Below are 26,301 nucleotides of genomic sequence, written 5' to 3'. Positions count from 1 at the left end.
TCCAGTGGAAGCCCACCCACTTCCTTGGTGATTCATGTTTGCACTCCTTGGCTCCGAGTCCAGCAGACCTCCTTCTGTTGATGGAGACAGTGGAGCTGAGCTTGTGTTGGCCGCACCCTCCCAGATGCTACGTATATAGGCTACTGTAGATACAGACAGAGAGAGGCTGGATCCAGATGTTTGGTTTCAGAAGAGACATATTAACTGAGAAGCAGACAAGAGGATGTGTTTTTTTTTTAGCTCTGAACAGTGTGCAGCTCCTCCTCTCAGACTGGATGCAACCTGACAGGCAAAACTCAGGGCATAAGATCCAACAACAAAAATACGAGCAACAGGACTTATGCTCATAAACCCAAAAGAATAATAATAAAAAAGTATGTGCTTAATTCCAAAAAGATATCATTGCTACCCCTAATATTACTGTATTGGAATCGTTTCACTGATCATATTGATTGGAAAAAAAAAACTGGATGCTTCCTAACAAGTTTTTAATCACAGATAAGGAGGTTTCTTACAAAAGCATACACAAATATTATCCAGCTAATCGTTGTATGCAAAAATATAAAAAGGACATTAATATTAACTGCTCTTTCTGTAATTTACATCCAGAAACAGTTGTTCATTTGTTCTGGCTTTGCTCTTACACAAAAAAACTATTTGCAGACCTTAGCAAATTTATTACTGACTCTTTCACTATAGATTTTATTTTACTTTGGGAAAATGTTGTTTTTGGGTTCCATAATTACCCTAAGAAAGAAGGAAAATGTTACTTTTTAATAAATCTGTTTTTATTTCATGCAAATTTTCATATTCATGAAAGTAAATTTTCTAAGAAAACCCCTTGCTTTTATGTTTTTCAAAAAGAAATGGAACTTTACTTTGAGCTAATCACCACATGAAAAGGCTATTAAAACCATAGACTTTTGTAATATAAACTTGTTGTATAATACACCTGTTGTATGAACATCACCCCTGGCAACATGTTCTCTGTATTTTCCTTGTATACTGTTCCCTGTATACTATTTGTATCTATGTCAACTCCTTTTAAATAAAGCTGTTGAAAAAAAGAAAAGACAAAGGACTTATGCTCATAAAGACCTACTACTGTAGATACAGCGATACAACCATAAGTATCAGTCACCTCATAGATGTTCCTGGATTGTCTCAGCTGGACTGTGAGAAGAGGTCTTTCATTTTGAAAGTCCCCCTGCGATACTCAGGCCCTTGAATCCAGACATCACCAAATTCATCACCTCAAGTGGACTTCCTGTAGACTTCCTTTGGATCCGGCCGGTAGAGATAATGGAATAAAGTATCTGTTCTTTTTCATGTTGAATGTAATTCGATTGATGCAGCAGTTTGATCAAGTTGAGACACAAACACAAAACACTCTCAGTGTGGATCCTCAGTGGACGGTGAAGGTTTAGTGTGTGTGTGTGTGTGAGTGAACCAACCAACCATCACCAATCTCTGTTGTATAACGCAGTACAACCCTGAAAATTTGTTGCATAAACGTCCAATGTCAAGAACTATTCAGAAACATGGTCTCAGGTGGGTTATGGGTGCAAGAGCTTTCATTCATACAAGAACGCCGTTCATAACCATGGAAACGAATGGGATTGTAAGTCCTGTCTTACAGTTTATGTCATCTCCTGACATGATGATGATGATGGTGGTGGTGAATACATCACAGTATGTCTGACTGAAGGGATCGATCCACAGACGTCTGAAAGTGAAGCTCTTTCCTTTCACCTACATTAACTCTGTGTCCTTTCTTTGCCTTCTGTTGAGTTTGTTTTGTATAAAGCACTATATAAATTAATGTAATTTGATTGATCAGGCCTGTCAGTTCCAATGGGGCTGGGCTTTGTTTACTGCTGAGCAGGAGTGGACATGTTCTCTGTGACTTTCTGCTACTTTCTGACAGTATAGCACTACTACTTTCTGAATCAATCCATCTTTCCCTCCATTTATCTAACCCTCCAATCCATTTATCCAACCGTCTAACCTTTTTTGATCTTTCTTTTTTCTTTCAGATAGATTGAGTTATTATGTATAAAATGGGCAAAAATGACTATCACAATTTCCCAGAGTGCATTGTGACATCCTCACATCTCTTGTTTTGACTCAGTCCAAAACCACAGACAGTCATTTGCAATGATTTAAAACAGAGAAAAGCAGCAACTAACTGCAAACGGGTAGCAATGTTTCCACTCGTTTCTATTATCGGAATTGATGTTTCTTGACTGATCAACACATTTGCCAATTGACTGAGTTCTAAACTTAACTGACAACAACTGGCATTTGCGAAGGTCACTAACTGACAGAGTGATGATAGTTCCTCCACTGGTCAACAGAGTGCCCAGCCTGATCAGGAACTCTAACTATAACTGAAATTCAGACAACAGCCTGAAAAATAATAATAAATTATAGCTGCTGCGCAGCGATGGGTCGGGTTCGGGCTATTTTTTGGCAAATTTAGGCAAATTCTTTGCAACAAGCAGGAAGACAGGACAGTTGAACTTATAATGTTCATTTTGCACCTGTTGAGGATTGATGCCACAAAATGCCACAAATTGTGTTTCTAAACAAAAATCTGATAAAACATAAATTGCATCTTGACAGCATGGAGATGTTGGTGATTTGTTTTTAATAATAAGTGTTTTGCTTCATAAGAGAAAATGTGTTGTTTAAAAATGCCACTCTTACATTGACTGTAGTTGTTCCCATGAGAGCAGAATTCAAAATGTTCTAGAAAATTCAGTTTTTGAGATAAAACTCTGATATTTGCCAAACTTCCTCAACCACGACTCGATATTGTCAATTTTTTTCAGGAAGATTGAAAATGTATTTAGCAAGAATTGGATGGTATATGTTTACAGTCAAACATCTTCATGCACTGTAGACTCAATTTTTGATAAATCAAAAATCTGTGTGGAACGTTTGTGGAGGACAGTCTGAAGATGCTCTCTAGCAAGTTTGGTGTCAATTGAGCAAAAATTGTGCGAGGAAATAGATTTAATAAGTTTTACAGTTTTTGAAAATAACAGAGTGAATGACTTCATAATTTGTAATGAGTTTAAGAGAACAAAAGTTTCAGCAGTATTGGGGCGACATTTTGGTGAAGTTTCAAAACTGTAGCATGTACCGTTGCTTTGGTAGAAATTTTCAAAGTTTTTAAATTTAAACGCTTATTGTGCACCCCCTAGGAGGGGAGGGGGGGGGGCACATGTCCTTGGAGTTGAGTAAATCTGGCATGGGGTCGAACATTTCTGTGAATTTTTTTTCACTGATTATGGATGGGAAGAAAAAGAAAGAAGAAGAACATTGAGGAAAACAATAGGGTCCCGGCCCCTAATAATATAATTATAGTAAATATTTCCACATTCTGTCAGTTATGTCCCACATCAGTCAATAAATCAATCAGAAATGACACAAAGACAGATTGAGGACATTTTTAATCAATCATCTCAAGACAAAACAACTGGTCACTTACAGTAAACAGCAGCACTCAGACAGATGTGTTGGTCATAAAGTGTGCCTCTTTGTCTTTGACATAGCTTGGTTGTAAACATTTGTAGAGGAAAAAAACGAGTTCAACACAAAGACCGACGACAGCTGATCAACTATGGAACGAGTCTTAGCTCCAGTTTCACAACAAACATATAACAACATGAGTAAAAATCAAAGATATAAAAATCAAAGATTAATTGTCAATGCGGTGTCGCCCACAGTGTGATGCATCAAAGTCGATGGATTTCCACAAGTGATCTTGATATTTGTGGTACGAAAGAAGCATCAAGACATATTAAAGATATACTCCTTGACTTCCTATAGTAGTTCTCAATGGTAACCCCCCCACCCCCACCCCCATCCCCCAAAAAACCCCAATACATCTCCCAGCTCGTTGTTGATATTTTACAACTCTGTACACTTTACAGTCGAGTTAATCAAAACAACAAGAGTTTATCGTTAAATCCTGCATTAGGCCAAAAAACAGTCCAATCTTAATTCACCAGAATTGTATCAATGACTCAAACTTGTCAAAAATATGCCATCTGCTTTCCAAGTCACTAAAAAATGAGTCAGTCATGCTAAGACAGTTAACCACAGCTTCATGTACAAATTTGAACAAGTTCTTAACCAAGACTAGCCCATTAGTTTCAGCCCATTGAATATTAACAGTTAAGAAAAAATGTATGTTGGCCGACCAGAGAGAAATGTTGTTTTATGAGGGAATAATTCTTTTTTTTTTTTTTTTGACCATTTGAGTTAAGATTAGAAATACTCATCACACTGAGGAGCCCTAATGTCAACTCCACCTAGTGGTCTATTGTCACATTGCATCAAAAATGCCACAACAGAAAAATTAAATATTTTTCAAGAGATGGCTGTAAAATGTCCAAATCAAAGGAAGGCTACTGCGGAGCTTTTTAAATCCATGGGCTTCCTCTGTGATTATACTTTAGGTCCTTAATGGTCTGTAATTGAGCAAGAGATAATGGAATAGGTGTGGCATTAAAGCAGGAAAATAAGACAAATGACAAGTGCCTTTTCTGCTTCTTGAGAGCTGCAACAAAGACTTCCGTAAATCTAATGATTTTGTATTTCCTGCATTCTTCATCCAATGGTAATGGATTTCATGAGCCGTCCTGATGCGAAACATCTCAATCGGGATAACATTCCCACCAAGCGGCCAAATCTGACTCAACTCATTTGACATGCCACACTCTCTTACTTCAGCTGAACAGCACAGATGTTGAATTTGACCATTTTATTTCAATGTGAACAAGGCTTAAGTCTCAGTGACAGAACTTTTAGAGGCAAATTTTAAAACCATCCTCCACTCACAGATACCAGAACGCAGACGAACCCAAACCACAGGAGTCACATACCTGTTTCAGATCCTCCTAAACCCTGTCTGACTAACCTAAGGCCTTTGTTACTATAATTTGGGAACAATTGGAGTGGTCCCCCCCCCCAGGGGCTGGGAAAGCTTATTCAAAAGGCTTAAAAGGATCTGAAATGAGGGTTTGATCCACTTTTGTCTGGTAATGCAATATTGTACCTGAGATGATAAACAGATTGCTGAAAACTTCATAACAAAAGTTGGATGGATGTCTGATTAAAAAATAAACATTACAGAACATGAGAGGTAATCATTTTCAAAATACATTGACAGTGACACCAAAACAAAATAACATCAAGTATTTTGTGTAATGCCACAAGCTGAGAAAAAGCCATATTAAGAGCGTGGCGGTAGAGGACACCCTTAATGAGTTTTACAGTAGAGGAGAGATGGTTGAGAATCAGACATGGACAAAGACTCAACCATCTTTTCAAATATGTTTGGATTGAATGAGCAAGGTTTTCTTTTTTTCAGTCAGGAAAATAATCATTTTTAGTTACATAATGTATATGAGACCAAGAGGGCCCTGAAACTCTAAAAAAAAAAAAAAAGCTTTTCAAATGTCTGGGCTGATTTTGTCCATGTCTGCTGAGAACTACTCTACACAGTGATATCTTAACATTAGCTGAGGCTTGTCCGTCTCCCCTTGGATGTTGGGACACATTAGGCAGTTCAGTACTTATTTGATGAAACAATGACATTGCCCAGAACTTCTCCCAACAATTCATCATTGAATGTCAACCAATCTGTTGAAGTATTTCTTCTTCAATTTTTAGATCGTCAAAAAAAAATTGTAACTTGTTATACTATTTAATGTTTTTGATACTTTCATTCCAACACATTTATAACCCAATATATTTTTTTGTGTAAGTCATTGATTCGTCAGGCTATAATTATATTTCAAGAGTCAAATCCAAAGCCGGAAAATGGTTTCTTTCTTTCTTTTCTTTATATTATTACATCAACCCCATTGATACTATTTTATAGCTTCTGGAAATATTTAAACATTATATCTCAATCATTTTCAGTGAAGGCATCTTTGTATGTTGTCCAAAGATACCTTTTCATGTCATAGAAGAAACCTGAGCCATTACTTAAAGCCTTTCTGGCACACGAGATGGGAGGCCTGATCAGGACCAGCGTTCTTGATTCTATAGGTCAAGTAGAAGGTTGAATCGAGAGCCACCAAGCTGAAACAGATATTTGTAAAGGCGGACAACTCCATCAAAGGTCCACAACAAAGTTGTGACACTCATGCCGATGGAAGTAAAGGTCAGAACATGCTGGAAGCAATGAACGACACATATTGGAAGCGATAACTCTTACACAGGGAAGTGTCAGGAGCAAAGGCACCTGCAATCCACTCGCCCATGGATAAGGTTAGGAGGTCACAGAATATCACAAGTGATAGTCCACGGCCAGCTCTACAGTCTGCCTGTCATGTTTGATCAGCACCTGGAAGACAAGCTAACTGTGTTTATTTGCGGATGTTTTTTTTGGTTTTTTTGTGTGTTTTTTTTTACATAATTACGTGACTGGTTATCATTTGCATTGTTGGTTGTTACTACATTACATGAAGACTTGGTGTGTTTTCATCAAAGCTTTCTGAAACTCTAGAAATATCTTGAAATAGAGCTGCATTGGTCATATTAAGGAGCTCCTTAAGTTAAGTCCGGAGAGGATGCATCAAGTTGCTTTGATGAACTTTGATGAACTCAGTGCATGCCGTGTCCTTAAGGAAATGGCAAAAATATGTGCAGGTAATGCTTCCAGAGTGTCACATCTGAGGTACAAATCCACAATCAGGGTTTGAGGGACCTTCAAGCTGTTATGGGCCACTGGGTTTGAGACAATTGTTATTTCCTAGTGCTCTAATTTGACCATGGTCACAGTTTTTAGAAACACTGTGAAGCTGACGCCTCTCTTTCAGCCATCTTGTGTCAAAATAGAAAACCAGAAATCTTTCTATCCCATCCCTCAGCAGCTCAGAGTCAGAGGTGCTTATTCTCTGGCCACCACGTCCATACAAGACCCTTGGACACAGCCAGTACAGACCCACTGATATCTGAAATACGACTAGGGGTGATCACTCTATAGTTAAGGGCAAAAAACACCTAGAAAATATTTCAGACTTGCCAGCTCTGACGTTACCGCACATTCTTAAATTTCTTTGTGCAACTCACTCACGATGGACCACAGGTGAGGTTTCGCTCTGACGTTAGCTTCCTGTTTTATAAAAGTCCAGCGGTAGCTAACAAAGAGCCTGATAAAAAAAACCCGGCAGAAATAGTGTCATATATTTTCACCCTTAGTCATTTCTTGCGTGCTCGTTTGTTCGTATGTGTCGTGTGTCATTGGTTGTTGAGATAACCGAGCCGCCGGCAGAGTATCTCAAATATCTCGGCAATACAGAGGAGTATGGTGATCACAGTGAAGGTGTACATGGCACTTAGGAAGATGGTTTTTTCAAAGTGTTCGGGCACCATGCACTTAGTCACGTTAAAGGTCTTTTCCAAAGCACTGGCATCACACATGTACAGTGGGTGGACCTGTGGAGAAAAAGAGAAACATGGGGCAGTAATACTTTCATGACTGTCTGAACTTGAAGGTACAGTTTTATACAGATGACACATTATTATCAAATCATACTCTCACCGATTCATACAAAGCCTTATCAGATGTACCTAGCATTTAATCAGAGGCAGCAACTGCAGATGGACCAATTATCTTGAGAAGTTGTGTGTTTATGATTTGAGATACTGTGAAAAGTTGAAATATTGGCCTTTTAACTCCAAAACTAGTTGGTACCATTGATACCCGACAACACCACTCCTCAATCTTCAATCATCAGCAGAGACTACACCCTACTCAGTTCTGTCTCTTGAGGATATCTCAGACCTTTACAGGTGAATCTTCATGAAACTGCAAATCCCACTACCATCAACTGGAAAATTTTAAGATTAGGATTAAGATTTTAAGAGTTGTTTTCCTTGGATGAAGTTTGGTGGTGAAAAGGATCTAAAGGATGACCTACCCTGCACGACTGATTGTACCTATCACAATTAGCAACTTAAACTTGGATGGATGGATACAAGACTATTGACGAACACCAAAGTAAATTCATAATGTTAGACCGACCTGGAAGCCAAAGAGGTGACTTTGCAGCCAGAAGGCGATGACTTCCAGAATGATGCGAAGGAGAACAGAGATGATGTAGAAGACGGTGTAGATGGGTCGTTCGAGGATCTCCTCCTGGTCGATGTTCTTACAGGCTGCGTAGAGGTGGAACACCGCCCCAGGAACTAGAACTGTTACCAACTGTAACGCCCAGAAGACCTGCAGAGGGCCGAAATAAGGAAGGGAGGGGGTGAGAACGGCCAATGGAAGGAGACAAAAGGATTATATGATCGGTTTTTGCGTGGGAGATTTAAAGGGATAGTTCAACATTTTGGCAAATTGGTCCATTGCCATAATCCCTATAGTCATAGCAGTAGGTTTGTTACCTTTATTTGTCGGTGCAAGCTATTTTTTAGAACCGCAGAGTGCAGCTGTGAGCTGCCCAGAGCTACGCTACAGAGGCTAATGCGATTTCTTGGTTTCCCTCATCAAACTCATCAAATACACAATCCAACAACTCCAAAACGCTCTGGTGGACAAGTTGTGACATGCACATTCACCACGCTATGAGATAATAACAGAATGTTACCAGACAGAGTTGTTTTAGAGACTGCTTGCCGAAAAACTGCCCGCAGACGGGAACACACATCAACGGTTTTGCATGAATTTACCTCTAAAACAACTCTGTCTGGTAATGTTCTGTTATTATCTCATAGCGTGGTGAATGTGCAGGTCACAACTTGTCCACCAGAGCGTTTTGGAGTTGTTGGATTGTGTATTTGATGAGTTTGATGAGGGAAACCAAGAAATCGCATTAGCCTCCGTAGCGTAGCTCTGAGCAGCTCACGGCTCTGCTCCGCCGTTCTAAAAACAGCTTGCACCAACAAATAAAGGTACCAAACCTACTGCTATGACTATAGCGATTATGGCAATGGGCCAATTTGCCAAAATGTGGACTTTTCACACCCCTCTGGTGGACAAATGATGTAATTAAGTCACAATTTGAACTCAAATGTGTTTTTATATTGACGATAGAACTCGGGAGGACCATCTTGATTAAGTTAAGTTCAGATACCTGAGGTGTTATAGGTCTGAACTGGTTGTAGCAGTACAGGTTGAGCTCTCGGCGATCAGGGTCGCAGCTGAAGTGCAGCGCCTCATTCCCATAGACGGCGAAGCCAAGAACGCCCAGGAAGAACATCCGCACCGAGCCGAAGAACAAGGTGTGGAACTGGCCTATCACCGTAGGAGGCCTGAGCTGGAACACACAAACAGACACACACACACAGACACATAAGCGAGCGGCACAATTACACAATAGAACACATGCACATTAAAACACACACACAACCAGGAGCACAGACACTCATTATATGCACAGAAAGACACACATATGTTGCATGCAAACAAGCATTCAGAATGCCGCACAAATGTGCATAGGGCCACACATGGGGACACACACAAACACACACAGTGAGAGAGACAAAGAGAAAAGAGCTTCTGTCAGCCAGATAAATGCAGCTGCACCAGCGGCTCACTGAGGCCCTGAGCTCTGAAGGCTAAAACAAAACCCATTCAGAGGAAACATTTCCCATCTCCTCTCTTTACCTGCTCTGCTCTGACACTAACACTGACTCATGTTTACCAGAATAAAAGCCCTAAATGACACTCTGACAAAGCAAAGGGCCTTTTGGCTCACAGATATGTCACTCAGCCGCATAAAGACAGAGGGAGGAGGAGATGGATTTAAAAAAACAAAGGCAAAAGAAGAAAAAAAAACAAAACAAGAATGAAAAAAGATCAATGTCTTTTCATTTCGGGCCTCCAGAGGGATAATTGTTCCTCCGTTGCTCTTCTGTTACTGTCAAACCCTGAAAGGCTGGAAAGTGTCAGCGAGCGAGCGTGTGAGCGAGAGAGTCCTGGATGGATGGAGGCAACAATAAAATCCCCACAGTGGCAGTCGCATTGTGATCTACTTACGCATCCTTCATAGAAGTTTTTGATGTAGTTTAAAGACATGGTTCGCTGTTCGATCTCCCTTCAGTTTAGATCCGGGGCTGCTCTGGGCCCTCATGGCCCGGTTCGCTTTGCTGGCACCAGTTAAAGGCCACCAACGGTCGGGCTCCAAAATCTCCAACTGAACCCTCTCCCTCTCTCTCTCTCTGTCCTGAAAGCCCGTGTCAATGCATATTTTTTTCTTCCTTTTATCCCTCCATCAATTGACTCGCTCAGTAGAAAGAGGACAACAGAGACGAGGGGAGGGGGGGTGGGGGGCAACAATGGCCTGGGAGGGCATGTGGTCCCTGCATTATAATCCCTATAGAACTATGTCAGCGAAAAAAACAACCTCCTGTCGCACACAATGCAGAGAGAGAGATGGCAAACATGCAACAAAAATACAATGCACCTGGTTTGCTAAAGCATCATGGGAGCTCAAACTGAACCTGGATTTTTCTTCATTTTTTGAAAAAAAAGTCATTTTCAAGATTTTGAGCTTCGTTTATCAAAACTGTATGTTTAGCTGAGTAAGAACTGCACATTTCTACTTTAAATATCATCAATAAAACACTTTCCTTTTCTTTTTTTACACATTTTGACATAAAAAATGACTTGTTTTGTGGAGTTTGTCTTTCTCATATTTCCTGATTTACATTGGTCACATGACTAAATCTCTACCAGGAAAATAAAATGATAATAATAAAAAAAAGAAAAATCATAAACAAGAGTGATGACAACACACCCTGCACTGCAAATACTTCTGGAAGAGCATTCACGGAGCTGCTGTTGTCCCAAATACAGTCCCTTGGCGAGCCACGAGCGACCGACCGGCCACCAACACAGCAAGAAACCCACGATCAAAATTCAAATCCCAAAAGCCAAAACTGGACAAAGTGAAATAAAATGGAAGTCCACACACCAACCGTAATCCAGGCGGCGTGTTGTTCATTCCCCCCTCTTTTTTCCACTCAGGGATCCTAAACTCATGCCAGTTGCGGGACCTTGCGGGACAGAGAGCACAGTTAAGCCAGAAGGATTTAACCCAGCTCACTTCCGGGCGCATTGTTCAAAATAAACACGGGCGCGCGTGAGAGTGGACACAGGCTAATGGACAGGGCCGTTGCTGGGAATTCTGGGCCCCCTGAAAGAATAGTAAAGTGGGCCCCTGCCCCCTAACTTTTCCACTTTTCTTTCTTAGACTATCATTTTTTATTTAGCCTACTTTGTTTTGAAACTAATGCAGCATTACTAGTCTTATGCAGAATAATTCAGTCATACAAAGATTAGATTAATGAGGATTTTTGTGGGCCCTACTGGTCGCTGGGCCCCTAGAATTATCATCACCTTTCTCCCTAACGGCCCTGCTGATGGAAGAGGTCAACACCAGGAAGAGGAATAATATAACAGCATATTCATAAAGTAGAACAATAAAACTAAACAATAAAAACAAAAACTGTACAATGCAAAAGTATGATGGAAGCTAATAACTGAAATATTACTACAGTAGGTTTGATGTGTTTCTACATGTATCCAAGGTTCATTAAATCACATCAACTGTTTATACTGAAAATAAGATCCACAACCAGGAGAGGAGTCACGTGATTCACCACCTCTCTGTGAGACAAAAAAAAAAAAAAAAAAATCTGGGCCGTTTCTGGCAGACTACAGTTCTGATGGAGAATTACGTTCTTTTATTTTGAAGGGCCATTCCCAGAGCTTCCGGCGTCACCATTCCTGACTGTGTGAAGCTTGATGGAGGTTTGACAGCAAAGTGCTGGCTCATAAACGCAGCAGAGGACGAAGCCCGAGCGGTGCGTAAAGAGCGCCTTGGCTCAGACTCAGGTCCGGTCACCACAACACGACCCACAGATCTGTTCTGAGGTCAGCAGAGTGAGATAAAAGATACTATAATACAATATAAGATAAGATAAGATAAGATAAGATGAGATTACCGGTAATGTTTTTAATGTTTTTTCCACATTAATTTATCATCTTATAATAGAAAATAATAATTTGAAAGTTCTGGGTGAATGAGTTAATGAACTTGTCTCTAACTGAGCCTCATTTGAACTTTTCTTTTGTTCATTTTACAATTTTTAACTAAGGAAACATCCACATAGAAAGAATTAACAAGAGCACATTTATCATGTTTTAAATTTATGATGGTGTTTTTTATCTTGTATTGTATGTGTCTTTGTATTGTCTCCTTTTTATTTATAATGGACCTGAGTCCATAATAAAGATTATCTATCCATCTATCTATCAAAAAACACAAAAGTGTAATCTCCACCCTCCTCAGTCTAACACGGCAGGTGTACTGATACAGAAACTAAACCCACTTTAATTTGTTTACATCAGTAAAAAAAACAAAACAAAAAAAAACAGCAGAAAATCAGGCCTGGTTTTTAATAACTCACTTTGATTTATGTACGCTTCTAATTTAAGAGACAGGAAATGACCTCAGGGTCGTGATGTGGCTCATGTGGTGCCAGGCCTTCCATGCACTGCCATCTGTGACGGAGACAGAGACAGAAACAGGCTGTCAACATTTAAAAGTCCATTTGAGTGAAGCAGCAGAATCACCGGCTCCAGATGGCGCCGCCTCACAGAGCTGGGCCCGAACCAGGGAGAGCTCCTGGTTCCTGGTTGGTTTAATGAGTCACAGCTTCACCTGTAGGTATTAAAGGTCGTCAGGAGGAGGTTTCTCTGACCTCAGACCTGTTCATCTCTGTCACTTTACTTCCTGAACCATTGTTTTTTCAATAAGTGCTTTAGCCTCATCAATAAGACGTTGATCAGGAACTAATTAGCACAGGTTTTCCTCCAACCTGAACGTCAGGACTTCATTCAGCAACAGATGAAGGATGAGGATGGTGTGATGCGATGACAAAGGCTCTGGGACGACTCTTGTGTGACGTACATTGATGTAACCATGACGCTGTCCGTGGTGCTGAAGGAACACAACTGATAAACCATCTCTGAAGCCAAAAACAAGTTCCTTCAGGTGGTTTTAAGAGACGTCTTGAACCAACGTTCAAAACTAACTCAGAATCCTCAATGAGAAGTCATCGTTTTCAGATTTCCCATTGCCATGGTGGTCCTGGACGTTAGTTTCCACGGTTACAATAATAGACACGTTGACTGTAGAATGAATCACCTTGTTGTTGGGTAGAACCAGCATGAGAACAATAGTGACGGACGAGAGTTTTGCTATATACAGTAAGTATTTCTGTGTGCATGTTTTTGTAATTAGTCATGGATATCATAAATTGGCCGGGCTAACCGTTACCTGTTTAATTTTAATAACTCAGTGACTCAATTAATGGCCCATGAAAAAGTAATTTTTCAGGCGGATATCTTAGTTACAATATGAGTGAGCTAACTTAAGTAGTTTCATATGGTGTCTAACAAGAGGAGGGTTTTAACAGCTGACGTCCTGATGTTAGCTTAGCTACTGCCGTTAGCTTAGCTACCGCTGTTAGCTTAGCTACCGCCGTTAGCTGTCCCTGTCAGCAGAGCCACTGATGATTTCTAGACACTGTGATTCCCCAAAACTGAATAAATAGCCTACCATAGCAACACTTGTTCGTGCACACAGAAATAGTAAGGTTTCTTCCATCATTTCAGATTTGTCTAAATGGTGATAGGGTATGAAAAACATGATAGGCTAGCTAAACTCTCCTTCGTTACTCTTGTTCTCATTCAAATTACGTGCTTGTTTTCTACCCAGAAGTAGTAACAACAAGACAATTCGTTCTGTTGACAGCAATGCATCTACTTTAGTCGTTACTATAGTAACTGTTATGGCTTTGTTGGATTTAATTGGTATGGTCGTGGACAGTAGAGACAACACGGGTCAAACACCATGGTCATATGTTTACTTGACCAAAGTATTGATCTATTATAAGACATGGAAACAGTATTGATACTCTGCCAGGGGCCTCTCAAAATAAATCTTTTACAGTCCAATAACTATTTTCACTATCGACCAAAACTGTAAACGAGCGCCTGTAAAACTGTTGGATGATAAATTATCCTAATGAACCATGACCTTAACGACCCATGTTTGAACAGCATTTTACTTTCCCGAATATTGTCTTCACTGTGTCGATGGTATAGTATAAATCCAGGGTTTCAACACTGAGGTGAATCCTGTAGAAGTCTAGACTGAGCGGTTTTCTTATTCTCACAGCCCAAAGGCATGATGGGAGAAAAACCATGCGGGCCACATAAAAATCAAGGCAACCTGGTATCCACTCCACACTTTTATCTGCTCCAGTCAGAATCATTACAACACCAGCTTCATGTCACCCACCACCATCAAACCATAACCCATAATAATAGCTAATAATAATAATAATGCCCTGTTGCAAGTTTTAAACATTAAACTGGACAAAGATTTGATGATCCTGCAACGTCTCAGACCACACGCCTGATATTTGTTTGTATATTTCCTCCTCTACATCTACAGTAGTTGATGAAAACAAACCAGATCAGAGGACGAGTGTGAGACGAGTGTGAGACATGGACCATTTAATGATACGCTGAATTAGTCCACACAAGGTAAACTGCTGGGTTAACCACGCAGGTGTCAGAGGAAGATAAGACTCCTAATGTATTTTATCCCACTCTGCTGTGGGTATTCATGCTTCTCGTGGACTGACAGATGTGTGTCTGTTTGTGTGAATCATCTGGTAGTGGTAAATACTTTGCCCTATCATGAAGATTTTTGTCAGACCACAATGAACAACCAGCAATAGACCGCACTGATCATCAAAGAGAAACAGAGACAGGTCGTGTTCTCACCAGCCTTGTTGTTATTGGCCCATCCCATGGCTGTTTTCAAAACCGCATACTACATACTGCGTTAGTATGTACTGTATACTGCATACTGAATGTGGGATTCAGTATGCTACTTCAGCAGACCGACACCGTTCACACCACAGTATGCAGTACAAGTTTCCCAGAATGCATTTCGCGGCAACCGGCAGCGGTAGCTGTAAAACAGGCGAAAAGCTGTTTTATTTCCCGCTCTAGCGCTGTTGTAACTTTATTACGTTTTAATATTTTTTCATGCGATAAAGTAACTGTTAAGATCCCAAATATACGGCCAGTTTATCCAAATGACAGTTGTGTAGAAGTTTGCTCCGATGTTTTTCGGAGAAGTGAAGCTCCGCAACGACCGCAACATCACAGAGGCAGCAGCCACTCTGCAGAGCTGGTCAGCCGGCCAACCTTCGTCGTCATCCCGGGGGGAGAAAAGGATCGCTAATTAAAGCAGAAGTAAGCTGAATGTTTGTGTTAATATAAGTCTTAAATAGTTATATCTTCCGACAGCAATCACTTAGTATATAGAGTGTTTGGTCTGAAACACGGGTCTGTCAGTCACTCTGCTCTGCTGTAAGCCGAGGAGAAAACTTTTCTTGTATCCTACAACCTTTATCCAATGAGGAGAGAGAACGGCATAAAGGGGCGATCCTCTCTGTGTGTGCAGCCAAGGGATGCGCGTGAATGTGGTGACGTAGGGACGAGGGCGGGGACTGCTAACTCCATCGGCTGACAAGAAGTTAGCCAAAACGACCGGATCGCTTACTTCTACTTTAACTTACCCGCAGGCTTTTAGAGGTTTACCATCGGCTGGTTAAATTATTTTTAGGAGATAAATGTTGGTCTCATTGATGAAATCTAACAATTGTGGCAGTCACATTAGTTTGTTTGAATGAAAAGTGAAGCTTCCTGTGTGTATACTGCATACTGCATACTGCATACTGCATACTGCATTTTGGCCAAATCAGTACTAGCAGTATAGTATGCGGTTTACAGTCCAAGGCTGTGTCCTGTGTGTGGTGTGTACACTATGCTGTTTGGGTGTGTTTTGCAGGTTGCTGGCTGACTAGGAGCACCTGTGTCTGGCTCTGATGGACCGGCTGATTGACAGTAATTCCCTGCTGTGGGCGGCCTCGGTCTCACCTCCGTCCTGCTGCACGTTCTCCTGTTTTGTGTGCACCTGACAACATGCACCTCGCACGCGAAACAGCAGCCAAGCACCCAAACTCACCACTGACGTCCATGCACTTCCACACTCCACCGTGCCTTTCATGTGCAATGAATCAAACCCTGGAGCCTTTACCCCGCTATCAAGTGAACTCTGTGGCTTACTTCTGGTGTGAACTAATCACAGGAAGCGCAGCATTTGACACATCATTTCATTCATTCACTTAAGGGGATAAATGGACTCTGTAAACAAGAGCTGTTGTCATGATGAGCCAACTTGATGATGATTTTTATGTGTTTGTGATATGAACTTACTATTGTCACCTCACTTGTATGCTAAAAAAAAAGAAAAAAGAACTGGTTACAATTTTTCGACCGTTTGAGTTCGGCCTTTGTAAACGCGAACCGGACCAATTGAAAATTTGCAACAATTTTTATTTTTATTTATTTTGCACAAACATATCATTTAATACAGCATGAACATCATCTTTACTGGGATGTGCAAAGGGGAGGTATGAAACCCAAAAGGGCTTATATGAAAACCTCCCCCACATATTAAAAAAACAAATTTGTTAAAAGCAAGAACATAGGGAATAATTAAACAATAACGAAAAATAAGTAGAAAAGTAAGTGATTAAACAGTAAACATAAGGAAGTAAGGAAAAATACATACATGAATGAATAATACAAAACAATAATAAAGAAAGAGATAATGAGAAAAATAAGAAGAAGAAAAAAAGAAAAACATGACAATATGGTACATGGTTTGACTGATTAGGTACTTTTTGAGAGCCTTTTTAAATGATGTTTTTTCAGATAAATGTATCATCCTTGCCTTGATTCGGATCAGATAACGGACCTTTAGGTGTGAACCCACCCTAAGTCTCGCTATTCGGCTGAATAGGTGCAGTCTCTTTCAACCACAGGTCTCAGATCAGTCCTTTTATACCTTGACGGTCCCGTACAAATGTTTACAGTAATCCAAAAAGTTCAAATTTCCTCTTAAATACAGAGTATGTTTACAGAGATCAGTCATTTAAGGCGAGCACTATTTGCCCATATCAGTTCATACAGTTCCTTCAAACAACAACTACAAAAACAGAACTGGTTCTAGTGACATGTTAGCGCAGGAAACTTATTCAATCATCTTCATATTTTTAGCTTTCTGATGAGGTGAGATTGTTATAACTCTGAAAAAAAGAGCCTGAAGCAAAATAAAGTTTGGTCTTCAAATTTAAAGAAAAAAAAAAGGGTAAAGTGTAAAGAAGAAGAAAGAGACAGGTGGAGTCAGGGAGGAATAACAACGATCAGTGTCAAATAGAGATGAATTAATCGTTGGGAAATAGAAGGTTTGAGTTAGAGAGGAGAGAAGGGAAAAGTAGTTTAATTTAAGAGAAATTCAGATTAGGTGAGTAGGGATCAGGATCAGATAAGAATAAAAAAAATAATGAGTTGTAATTAGGAATATCATCTTAACGAGAATAAAATGATCAAATTAGATGATCAAATAAGAAAGGCGGAGAAGGGAAGGGCGACTAAGACTTTGTTACCTTTAATTGTCGGTGCAAGCTATTTTTAAAACGGCGGAGCAGAGCCACAAGCTGCTCAGAACTATATTACAGAGGCTAGTGGGATTTCTTGGTTTCCCTCATCAAATTCATCAAATACACAATCCAACAACTCCACAACGCTCTGGTGGACAAGTTGTGACCTGCACATTCACCACGCTATGAGATAATAACACAACGTTACCAGACAGAGTTGTTTTAGAGGGAAATTCAGAGACTGCTTGATGAAAAACTGTCCCTGAAGGCAACGTGCATCAGCAGTTTTGCATGAATTTACCTCTAAAACAACTCTGTCTGGTAACGTTGTGTTATTATCTCATAGCGTGGTGAATGTGCAGGTCACAACTTGTCCACCAGAGCGTTGTGGAGTTGTTGGATTGTGTATTTGATGAGTTTGATGAGGGAAACCAAGAAATCCCATGAGCCTCCGTAGCGTAGCTCTGAGCAGCTCACGGCTCTGCTCCGCCGTTCTAAAAACAGCTTGCACCGACAATTAAAAGGTAACGAACCTACTGCTATGACTATAGGGATTATGGCAATGGGACAATTTGCCAAAATGTTGAACTATCCCTTTAAATTTTAGGTTTATCATATTGTGTTCAGAGTCATCCACCTGTAGCCTACCCGACCCCTCCACACTCTTTTTCTTATCTCCCTGTTGCACTCTTTTATCATGTATCTTTTCATCTCACTCCTGCAATCTCTATCTATCTATCTATCTATCTATCTATCTATCTATCTATCTATCTATCTATCTATCTATCTATCTATCTATCTATCTATCTATCTATCTATCTTCTATGCTCTTCTCTCCCTCTCTCCCTCTCTCGGTGTGCGTGTTTGTTTGTGTGTGCGTATGTGTGTGTTTGTGTGTGTGAGAGAGAGAGACGGAGAGAGAGAGAGAGAGAGAGACGGGGGGAGAGAGAGTCAGTTACCAGTGTCAAAGAAGTGTCTCCACCTCTCTACTCGCATCAGTCGCCTCGCGCCCTCCTGTCGGTCGGTCAGGTGAGTCCTCAGCTGTTGGACAAACTTCTGGTCCCTCCTGTCGGACTGTCTCGGACTGGACCCCCCTCCCCCTCTCCTCCTCTTCCCTCCCCGCTGTCACTGCGTCTTTACGCGCGGACTCGGAGCCGGAGCGTCGGTTCAGTTCGCAGCCTCCTGCTCCTCGGATCCCCCCGCACCCGCCTCGCGCCGAGGAGGACGAGCGCACGCGGGGCGATGGACGACGAGTTCCTCAGCAACTTGTCCCCCGGCCCCGAGGCTCTGAGCCCGGTCAACTCCACCGAGGACTCCGAGGAGCCGGGCTGGTGGGCCACCGCGGACGCCGGGGAGACGGTGCACCTCGCCGTGCGCTGCGTCATGACCTCGGTCTACATCCTCATCATCACCGTGGGGCTGCTGGGCAACATCACGCTGGTCAAGATCTTCATCACCAACAGCGCCATGCGCAGCGTGCCCAACATCTTCATCTCCAGCCTGGCGGCCGGAGACCTGCTGCTGCTGGTCACCTGCGTGCCCGTGGACGCTTTCCGCTACTTCTCCGAGGAGTGGGTGTTCGGCCACGCGGCGTGCAAACTCATCCCCGTCATCCAGCTCACCTCGGTCGGCGTGTCCGTGTTCACGCTGACGGCGCTCAGCGCAGACAGGTAGGACCGACACGGAGCAACTTCTACATCTGCTTTAGGCAAGACAAGGCAATTTGATTTGTATAGCCCGTTTTTTTTTTTTTTTTTTTACAAACAGTTTGTCTCAAAGGGCTTTACATGGCATAACAACATCCTCTGCCCTTAGACCCTCACATCGACTGAGGAAAAACTCCATGGAAAACCCTTTTAACAGGGAAAAATCAGAGAAACCTCAGGGTGAGCAACCTTAGATGTCCTGCATCTCATCCTGAACCCCACAGGACAGTTAACTACTGTAAAATCCACTGTACACAATATTATTTCTATAACATTAGACAGGCTGTTTGAGGCTCAAAAACTGGATTTTTTCCCCCACCAGATTGATCGGTTTATTAATCTTCTTCAAAAAAAAAATAGTGTAAAGTGAATTTTTAAAACCAAACCTGATTTACTAAAGAGCAGCTGTTATTTTACCAGGTGTTAAATACATTTTTACAGTGCACAATATTAGTTTATATAAATAATGACCTGCTCATTAATGATGTATTTTTATAGATTACACCAGCATATTTATTTACTGCACCAGCATTCATTATAGATAATACATACATAAATAATGTAGGTAAAAAAAATCTATATTATTATGTTTCCTGTTCATATTATGCAGCTCATGAATTCAGAGGATTTCTGCTTTACCGTCAAAGTAAAATCCTCCCTCCACCTCTGATCTGTTCATCTCCATCTCCACTGCAGCACTGAAACCTCCTGATGTTCAGTGAGTGAGGGGAGGAACAGGTTTTTTTTATTTTTTATGAATCTGTCTTCATGCATTGAGATGAAATAAGCTCCGCCTCCACCTGTCAGAACAGGAAACAGCAGCAGCCGCTCTGTGCTGATTCCAATTTACTGTAACAGCAGGTGGTTTTTAATCACGTTCACTGTATGTTTTGTTAGAGCGTTGCATATGAAGCACCTGTCAGGGTTATCTCTATACACATTTGTCAAAGGAGCTGCGTTCATGGCCTTTTAAAGGTCCCAAGAACTTCTGCTGTGTTTGCATTATGTCCTTCCTTTCTCCTTCCTTCCTTCCTTCCTTGCATCCTTCCTCATATTCAGACATCTCTGCTCTGACTGGAGCTGAGCTGCAGCAGGTGTGAAGCTCTCTAAGACGTAGGAAACATGACAGTTGACGTTGTCTCTGCAGTTGTGGACAGTTGGAGGCTTCACATGGATTTTTTTCTCCCCAGATTAAACTCGGAGCTGTGAGTGTGAGGTTTTTTTTGTTTTTTTTTTTTTAATGACAGTTTGATGAATTTGTGATTTACTCAAAGCTGCAGACAAAGAGTCTCCGTAGCCTCGTGCACCGCGTAACTATGCAGCATAATTACAGCCGCTTAAGCTGATTTGTGGCGCTGCATTGATTAGTATTAGATAATGTCCGTCCCTGTGTGAATGGAGGCAGAGGGTGCTCGCCGACGATAAGAGAAAGTGAAGCAGCAAGACGGACGGAGGGAAGAGTGGCACGAGGAGAAAAGCTTTGCAGGATTAGTGTAGTGTAAAAAATGTGTGGAGATGTGGTGGAATAAAAGAGTGTGTGACTGTGGAGTCAAGACGTTTTCTGGAAAGTTTTCACACATCAGGACGTTTGTTTTCCCATAATGCACTTTAGGTTTTAATAAACTCCAGTGGTTCCCAAACCTCTGGGCACCGGCCGACAGTGAAGGTGTCATCCTGTATCTTATAGACTTTTCCACATTCTGATGTATCTGATGTTGAATCAGCAGAGTGATGTCTCACTGCGACGCTGAGCTGTTTGGTTGTTATTGAAACAAAAAGAGCTGTGACAGCTCATCCTCCAGCCTCTGTGCTGACATATATATATTTTTTGATTTCCTGAAGAGCATCATCAGGGCTGACCCAAGCCTTCATGGGGCCCTAAGCACAATTTTATTTTTGGGACCCTCTGTTACTGCCAATTATACTGATCATTTACACACCTACTACTGACTTATTTGCAGTCATTTTTCTAATCTGTCATTACGAATCATGATGCTGTTTTGACCCATCTATGGTTTTTAATTTGAATTAGAATCAAATTCACTGCAAAAACTCAAAATCTTCTCAAGAATATTTGTCTTATTTCTTGTCAAAATGTCTCATTTCTAGTCAAAACTAAACTCTTTTCACTTAAAATAAGACTCATCACCTAAAAATGAACTTGTTTTTAGATCATTTCCATTTGTTTCAAACTAATTTTCCACTTGAGATAAGTAGAAAAATCTGCCAGTAAAAGGAAGTTTTTTGTGCTTGTAATAAGAAAGAAAAACTTTGCTTGAAAGAAGTAAAAAGTGTCTAAAAACAAGCTACTTTTTAATGTGATGAGTCTTATTTTAAGTATAATGAGATTTTGAGTTTTTGCAGTGTTCAGCTAAAGGTGCAGCCTGGGGTTGATTTACACTGATGATACAGGTGCCCATGTGACATTAACTATCCCACTCAGTAATATATAACTTTAAATTTGAAAGTGATATATTACTGAGTGGGACAGTTAATGTCATATGGGCCGACTAAAAGTAACAAAATAAACCAATAGACAATGCATTTGGTGTAAACACATCATCTGCTTTTTTTATTTTTGGTTTTAAATAAACTGCAACAGCAATGTGAAACAACAAGGGTTTTTATTATTATGCAGGATTTCTCTAGGGATCGACAGAAGTTACGGACTATTGGTTTAAAAAAGTCAGTTGCTCTTCAGGGTCAAGGGGCCCTATAAGCAGGTGCCTGGTTGGCTCTGAGCATCATCATGAGGCGGATAAAGCTCTGGTGGAAACAGCTGCTGGAGGACACATATAGAAATGTGATGGTGGTTTCCCTGACAGCAGCTCACTCATGTCTCTGAGCATTAATTATTTCTCATGTCTGACACGTTCAAGGAGCTGGACATGGCTCAGACTTTCCTCTGTAATACACCATACGGGCATGTGTATGTGTGTGAAGTGGTATAGAGTGAGAGTGAGTGTGTGTGTACTTCTTGCACAGTAGGAGAGAAAAAAGAGAGAGCGATAAAGCGGAGAGGTGGGAAGAATGAGAGGAAGCAAAATACATGACGACAGAATGATGACATCGAAAAATCAATTTGAAAAACTGAATCTGATAGAATGACAGAGAGAGAGGAGACAAGAAATAGGTTTTATTCTTCAAAATGATTTACAGTGTGTTAGTTCTACACCTAATATGATATGTGTATATATACGACTCTCTTCTGATTGGCTGACTGCTCTCTGAGTGATCCAATGAATAAAAATAAAAAGCAAATTTCAGAATAAAACACTCAGAAAAATCAAATACTGCAAGTGTGTGTTGGATGTGGGTCCAAGTGGTGAGGGGGCGGGGCTTTGTTGTGACATCACAAAGTGACAGGAAGTCCTGACGGCTGGTTTTAAGGCTCAGTTTCTGAATACAGGCTGTGTGCATTTCTCTGTGGACTGAGGCTTTGATACTTTCACAGTATTAATATAGAACCTAGAGCTGCTTTATAATCACACTACACATGGACATCTACCTTTATACTGTATGGAGCTTTAACACAAACATCTACCTTTATACTGTATGGAGCTTTAATACAAACATCTACCTTTATACTGTATGGAGCTTTAATACAAACATCTACCTTTATACTGTATGGAGCTTTAATACAAACATCTACCTTTATACTGTATGGAGCTTTAATACAAACATATAGAGCTTTAACACAAACATCTACCTTTATACTGTATGGAGCTTTAACACAAACATCTACCTTTATACTGTATGGAGCTTTGTGTTGTAAGTGTAAAGTACCATTTTATCAATGGCCAACATCTCACAGCTTTTTCCCATTCATCCATTCAGATGATGCAACGCTACCACTCTGCCTCCGTCTCTCCTGATCCATTGTGATCAATGACTCAGCCTCGGCACACATCTCCAATAATCCTTTAATAAATTGAATCTCTGCAACAAATCTGCCAAAGATGATGGATCATCAGTGAATCCGTGCTGCTCTCGCATCAACATCAGTTTTCTTCCTCCAGTGTTGATCTGTCGGACAGTTGTGTGATGAATTAGTGGACGGTTTGAATAAACACAGCAGATCCCCTCCTTCTTTTGCACAAACAGAGGAAGTTAAGATTTGTCAAATCTGAGGTTTGGACTGACGCTGCAGTGAGAGGGGACGTCTCTGTCCTCTGTCCTCTGTCAGCTGCTGCTTCAGAGCTGCACAACTTTTTTAATTTACAGTATGCTCTCGACAGCAGCAGTGTGTGTTGGGGGTTGTGTACGGTGGCCCTGAGGTGCAAATCACAGCAACAGCAAATCAGAAAACACACAACAGCAAAAGCGAAAAGATTTGCTGTTGTGTTTTCTATTTTGTTGTTGTGTTTAGTAATTTGTCGTTGTGTTTTCTCTTTTTGTGTTGTGTTTTCTCTTTTTGCGTTGTTTTCTCTTTTTGTGTTGTGTTTTCTCTTTTGCCGTTGTGTTTTCTCTTTTTGTGTTGTGTTTTCTCTTTTTGCGTTGTTTTCTCTTTTTGTGTTGTGTTTTCTCTTTTGCCGTTGTGTTTTCTCTTTTTGCGTTGTTTTCTCTTTTTGTGCTGTGTTTTCTCTTTTTGTGTTGTGTTTTCTCTTTTTGCGTTGTTTTCTCTTTTTGTGCTGTGTTTTCTCTATTGCCATTGTGTTTTCTCTTTTTGTGTTGTTTTCCCTTTTTGTGTTGTTTTCCCTTTTTGTGTTGTGTTTTCTCTTTTGCCGTCGTGTTTTCTCTTTTTGTGTTGTATTTTTTCTTTTTGCATTGTGTTTTCTCTTTTTGTGTTGTGTTTTCTCTTTTTTGTTGTGTTTTCTCTTTTGCCGTTGTGTTTTCTCTTTTTGTGTTGTGTTTCCTCTTTTGCTGTTGTGTTTTCTCTTTTTGTGTTGTGTTTTCTCTTTTTTGTTGTGTTTTCTCTTTTGCCGTTGTGTTTTCTGATTTGCTGTTGTGGTTTGCGAGGCTCAGACTCAGACTCTGCAGACGGCTGCAACTCACCGGCTGACACTCTGCAAACACTTCAGATGCACAGAGGTTTATAATGGCCCTGAACGTGTGTGTGTGTGTGTCTGTGTGTGTGTGTGTGTGTGTGTGTGTGTGTGTGTGTGTGTGTTCCCTCTGCCTACACTGATGTCACTTCCTGCCTTCTCTCCCGACCGGTCCAATCTGTGATGACACATGAAACGCCCCTTTAATCATCAATTAGCGTTCCTAATTCCTCTTTGACATTCTTAGCCAGCCGGGTCTCATCTCGGTCGCTCCGTGGGTTCAGACTTCCTCTCCGCTTCAGACCCGAGGTCGGCTCCGTCTGGAAAACTGCAGGAAAGACAAACAGAGGCGAGAGGAGGGAGGGAAACAGAAAATGCCAGAATCTGGTTGTGTTTTGGGACGTAAAGCCGAGCTGACAGCCAGATCTCCCTCAGGTGCCGCGTGGTGGACTAACGGGCTTCAGAGGTGGGATTTGATTTGCCCCCCCGTGACATTTGCGGACGAGGCGACCTACTGTAACATCCAATAAAAACAGAGGCGCGCACGAAACCGATAATAATCTAAAATTAGTCTAATAAAAACTAGCACAATCTTGATTCTTTCCGGAGGTGAGAAGTCGAACCAGCCTGTGATTCAGTGTTGGTAGAAAGAAACAGCAGCTTTAATATGATATTATTACTGCAGGATTCTCTGGGCTCGTCTGTCTCCTTTACGGCTGCGACTAACGATTATTGTGACAGTTTTAGAGACGCCGAAACCCAAAGTAACGTCTTTAAATTGTGCAGCTTTTTCTTTTATCACACCAGATGAAGTCAAATCTGGAAATCTTCACATTTCAAAGGCTGGAGCATCAAATTAACCCCCCTCCTTTAAAGAAAACCAAGATTTAGCCCTTTTCATATGCACATGTTTAACTAAGGAACTAATGAAACCAAACAAGGAGATGCCTGTATTTTATTTACACCGATCAGACATAACATTATGACCACCTGCCTAATACACACACTGAAAAACACAAAATCTTACCAAGAATATTTGTCTTATTTCTAGTCAAAAATGTAATTTCTAGTCAAAACAAGTCTCATTCTACTTAAAATAAGACTCATCACATTAAAAAGTAGCTTGTTTTTAGACACTTTTTAGTTCTTTCAAGCAGATTTTCACTTGAAATAAGTAGAAAAATCTGATAGTGGAGCAAGTTTTTCTTTCTTATTACAAGCACAAAAAACTTGCTTTCACTGGCAGATTTTTCTACTTATTTCAAGTGAAAATTAGTTTGAAACAAATGAAAATGATCTAAAAACAAGTTCATTTTTAGGTGATGATTCTTATTTTAAGTGAAAAGAGTTTAGTTTTGACTAGAAATGAGACATTTTGACAAGAAATAAGACAAATATTCTTCTGAAGATTTTGAGTTTTTGCAGTGCAGCAGACTGCTCTGTGTGTACTGACAGCTTTCTATCAGAACCAGCATGGACTTCCTCAGCAGTTTGGATGGGACCACGCGGGCCATGCAGCCTTTTTCCAGCAGCTTCAACTCTGAGTACAACATGTTCACCTGCTGCCTAATAAACCCTAACCCACCAACAGGAGCCATGATAAAGTTTTTATTGCAGCGTTATTCACTTCACCTGTCAGTGCTGCTGATGTTCGGCCTGGTCGGTGGATGGAAATGAGCTGCTGTCTGCAGACTCCACTTGCAAAATCCCCGATGGGACTGAACCCGCTGCTCCGGTGCCGGTGTACTGTGCTGTATATGTAGTAAATCACTGTACAGTTGTCAGGTTTGGTGCAACTGGACCCAGAAATACAGACACGACACCGAAACCAACAATGTGCAACAAAAATATATTTATTACTCAGGAACAAAGAGCATGAGGGACGACAGAGGAAACGACAAAGGACAATGGGATAACCATACATAAACATAAGAAGACTAGATGACTCACCATCTCTGCTGCCCAATGACACGGCCGCCATCTTGCCTCAGTCTGCCCCCTCCCTCAGAGCCCTAAGCCTATGGTGCATGTTCTACTGAAATAAGTAG

General features: G+C 40.9%; 2 protein-coding genes across 4 annotated transcripts in view; one reads left to right on the top strand and one right to left on the bottom strand.

Annotated features, from left to right (window-relative positions):
• Positions 1–5,842: 5,842 nt before the first annotated feature.
• Positions 5,843–11,042, bottom strand: gje1a (gap junction protein epsilon 1a). 3 transcript variants are annotated; one of them, XM_085770662.1, is made up of 4 exons: positions 10,948–11,042; positions 9,102–9,284; positions 8,048–8,245; positions 5,843–7,458 (listed from the first exon to the last, which is right to left on the bottom strand). In XM_085770662.1, the coding sequence occupies exons 2-4, from the start codon at positions 9,225–9,227 to the stop codon at positions 7,261–7,263; spliced, it is 522 nt and encodes a 173-aa protein (XP_085626788.1). In that variant the 5' UTR covers positions 9,228–9,284; positions 10,948–11,042; the 3' UTR covers positions 5,843–7,260. The 3 variants fall into 3 exon arrangements, with proteins under 3 accessions (XP_085626788.1, XP_085626786.1, XP_085626787.1); XM_085770660.1 differs by having other exon boundaries at positions 10,944–11,038; XM_085770661.1 differs by lacking the exon at positions 10,948–11,042 and adding an exon at positions 10,767–10,922.
• Positions 11,043–18,804: 7,762 nt separating this feature from the next.
• The window catches only part of nmbr (neuromedin B receptor), a 64,574-nt gene continuing 57,077 nt past the window's right edge, over positions 18,805–26,301 (top strand). The window contains exon 1 of the mRNA XM_085770123.1: positions 18,805–19,232. Within this exon, the coding sequence (XP_085626249.1) occupies positions 18,805–19,232 (428 nt within the window). The remainder of the gene's footprint in view (positions 19,233–26,301) is intronic.

The sequence above is a fragment of the Trachurus japonicus genome, chromosome 24, assembly GCF_045865225.1.
Source record: "Trachurus japonicus isolate A0001 chromosome 24, Traja_1.0".
Lineage (NCBI taxonomy): Eukaryota > Metazoa > Chordata > Actinopteri > Carangiformes > Carangidae > Trachurus > Trachurus japonicus.
The sequence above is the reverse complement of the archived record's forward strand: the minus strand, read 5'-3'. Positions and strand labels throughout refer to the sequence as shown.

What these genes read in the sequence shown, in the direction of transcription:
- gje1a (XM_085770660.1), bottom strand. Translation starts at nt 10,973, where the DNA reads ATGAACAACACGCCGCCTGGATTACGGTTG. An exon ending in CGCCGCCTGGATTACGGTTG is followed by an intron (nt 9,285 to 10,943) that starts GTGTGTGGACTT and finishes TGTGTGTTCCAG; the next exon opens with CTCAGGCCTCCTACGGTGAT. An exon ending in TCAGACCTATAACACCTCAG is followed by an intron (nt 8,246 to 9,101) that starts GTATCTGAACTT and finishes GGCCCTCTGCAG; the next exon opens with GTCTTCTGGGCGTTACAGTT.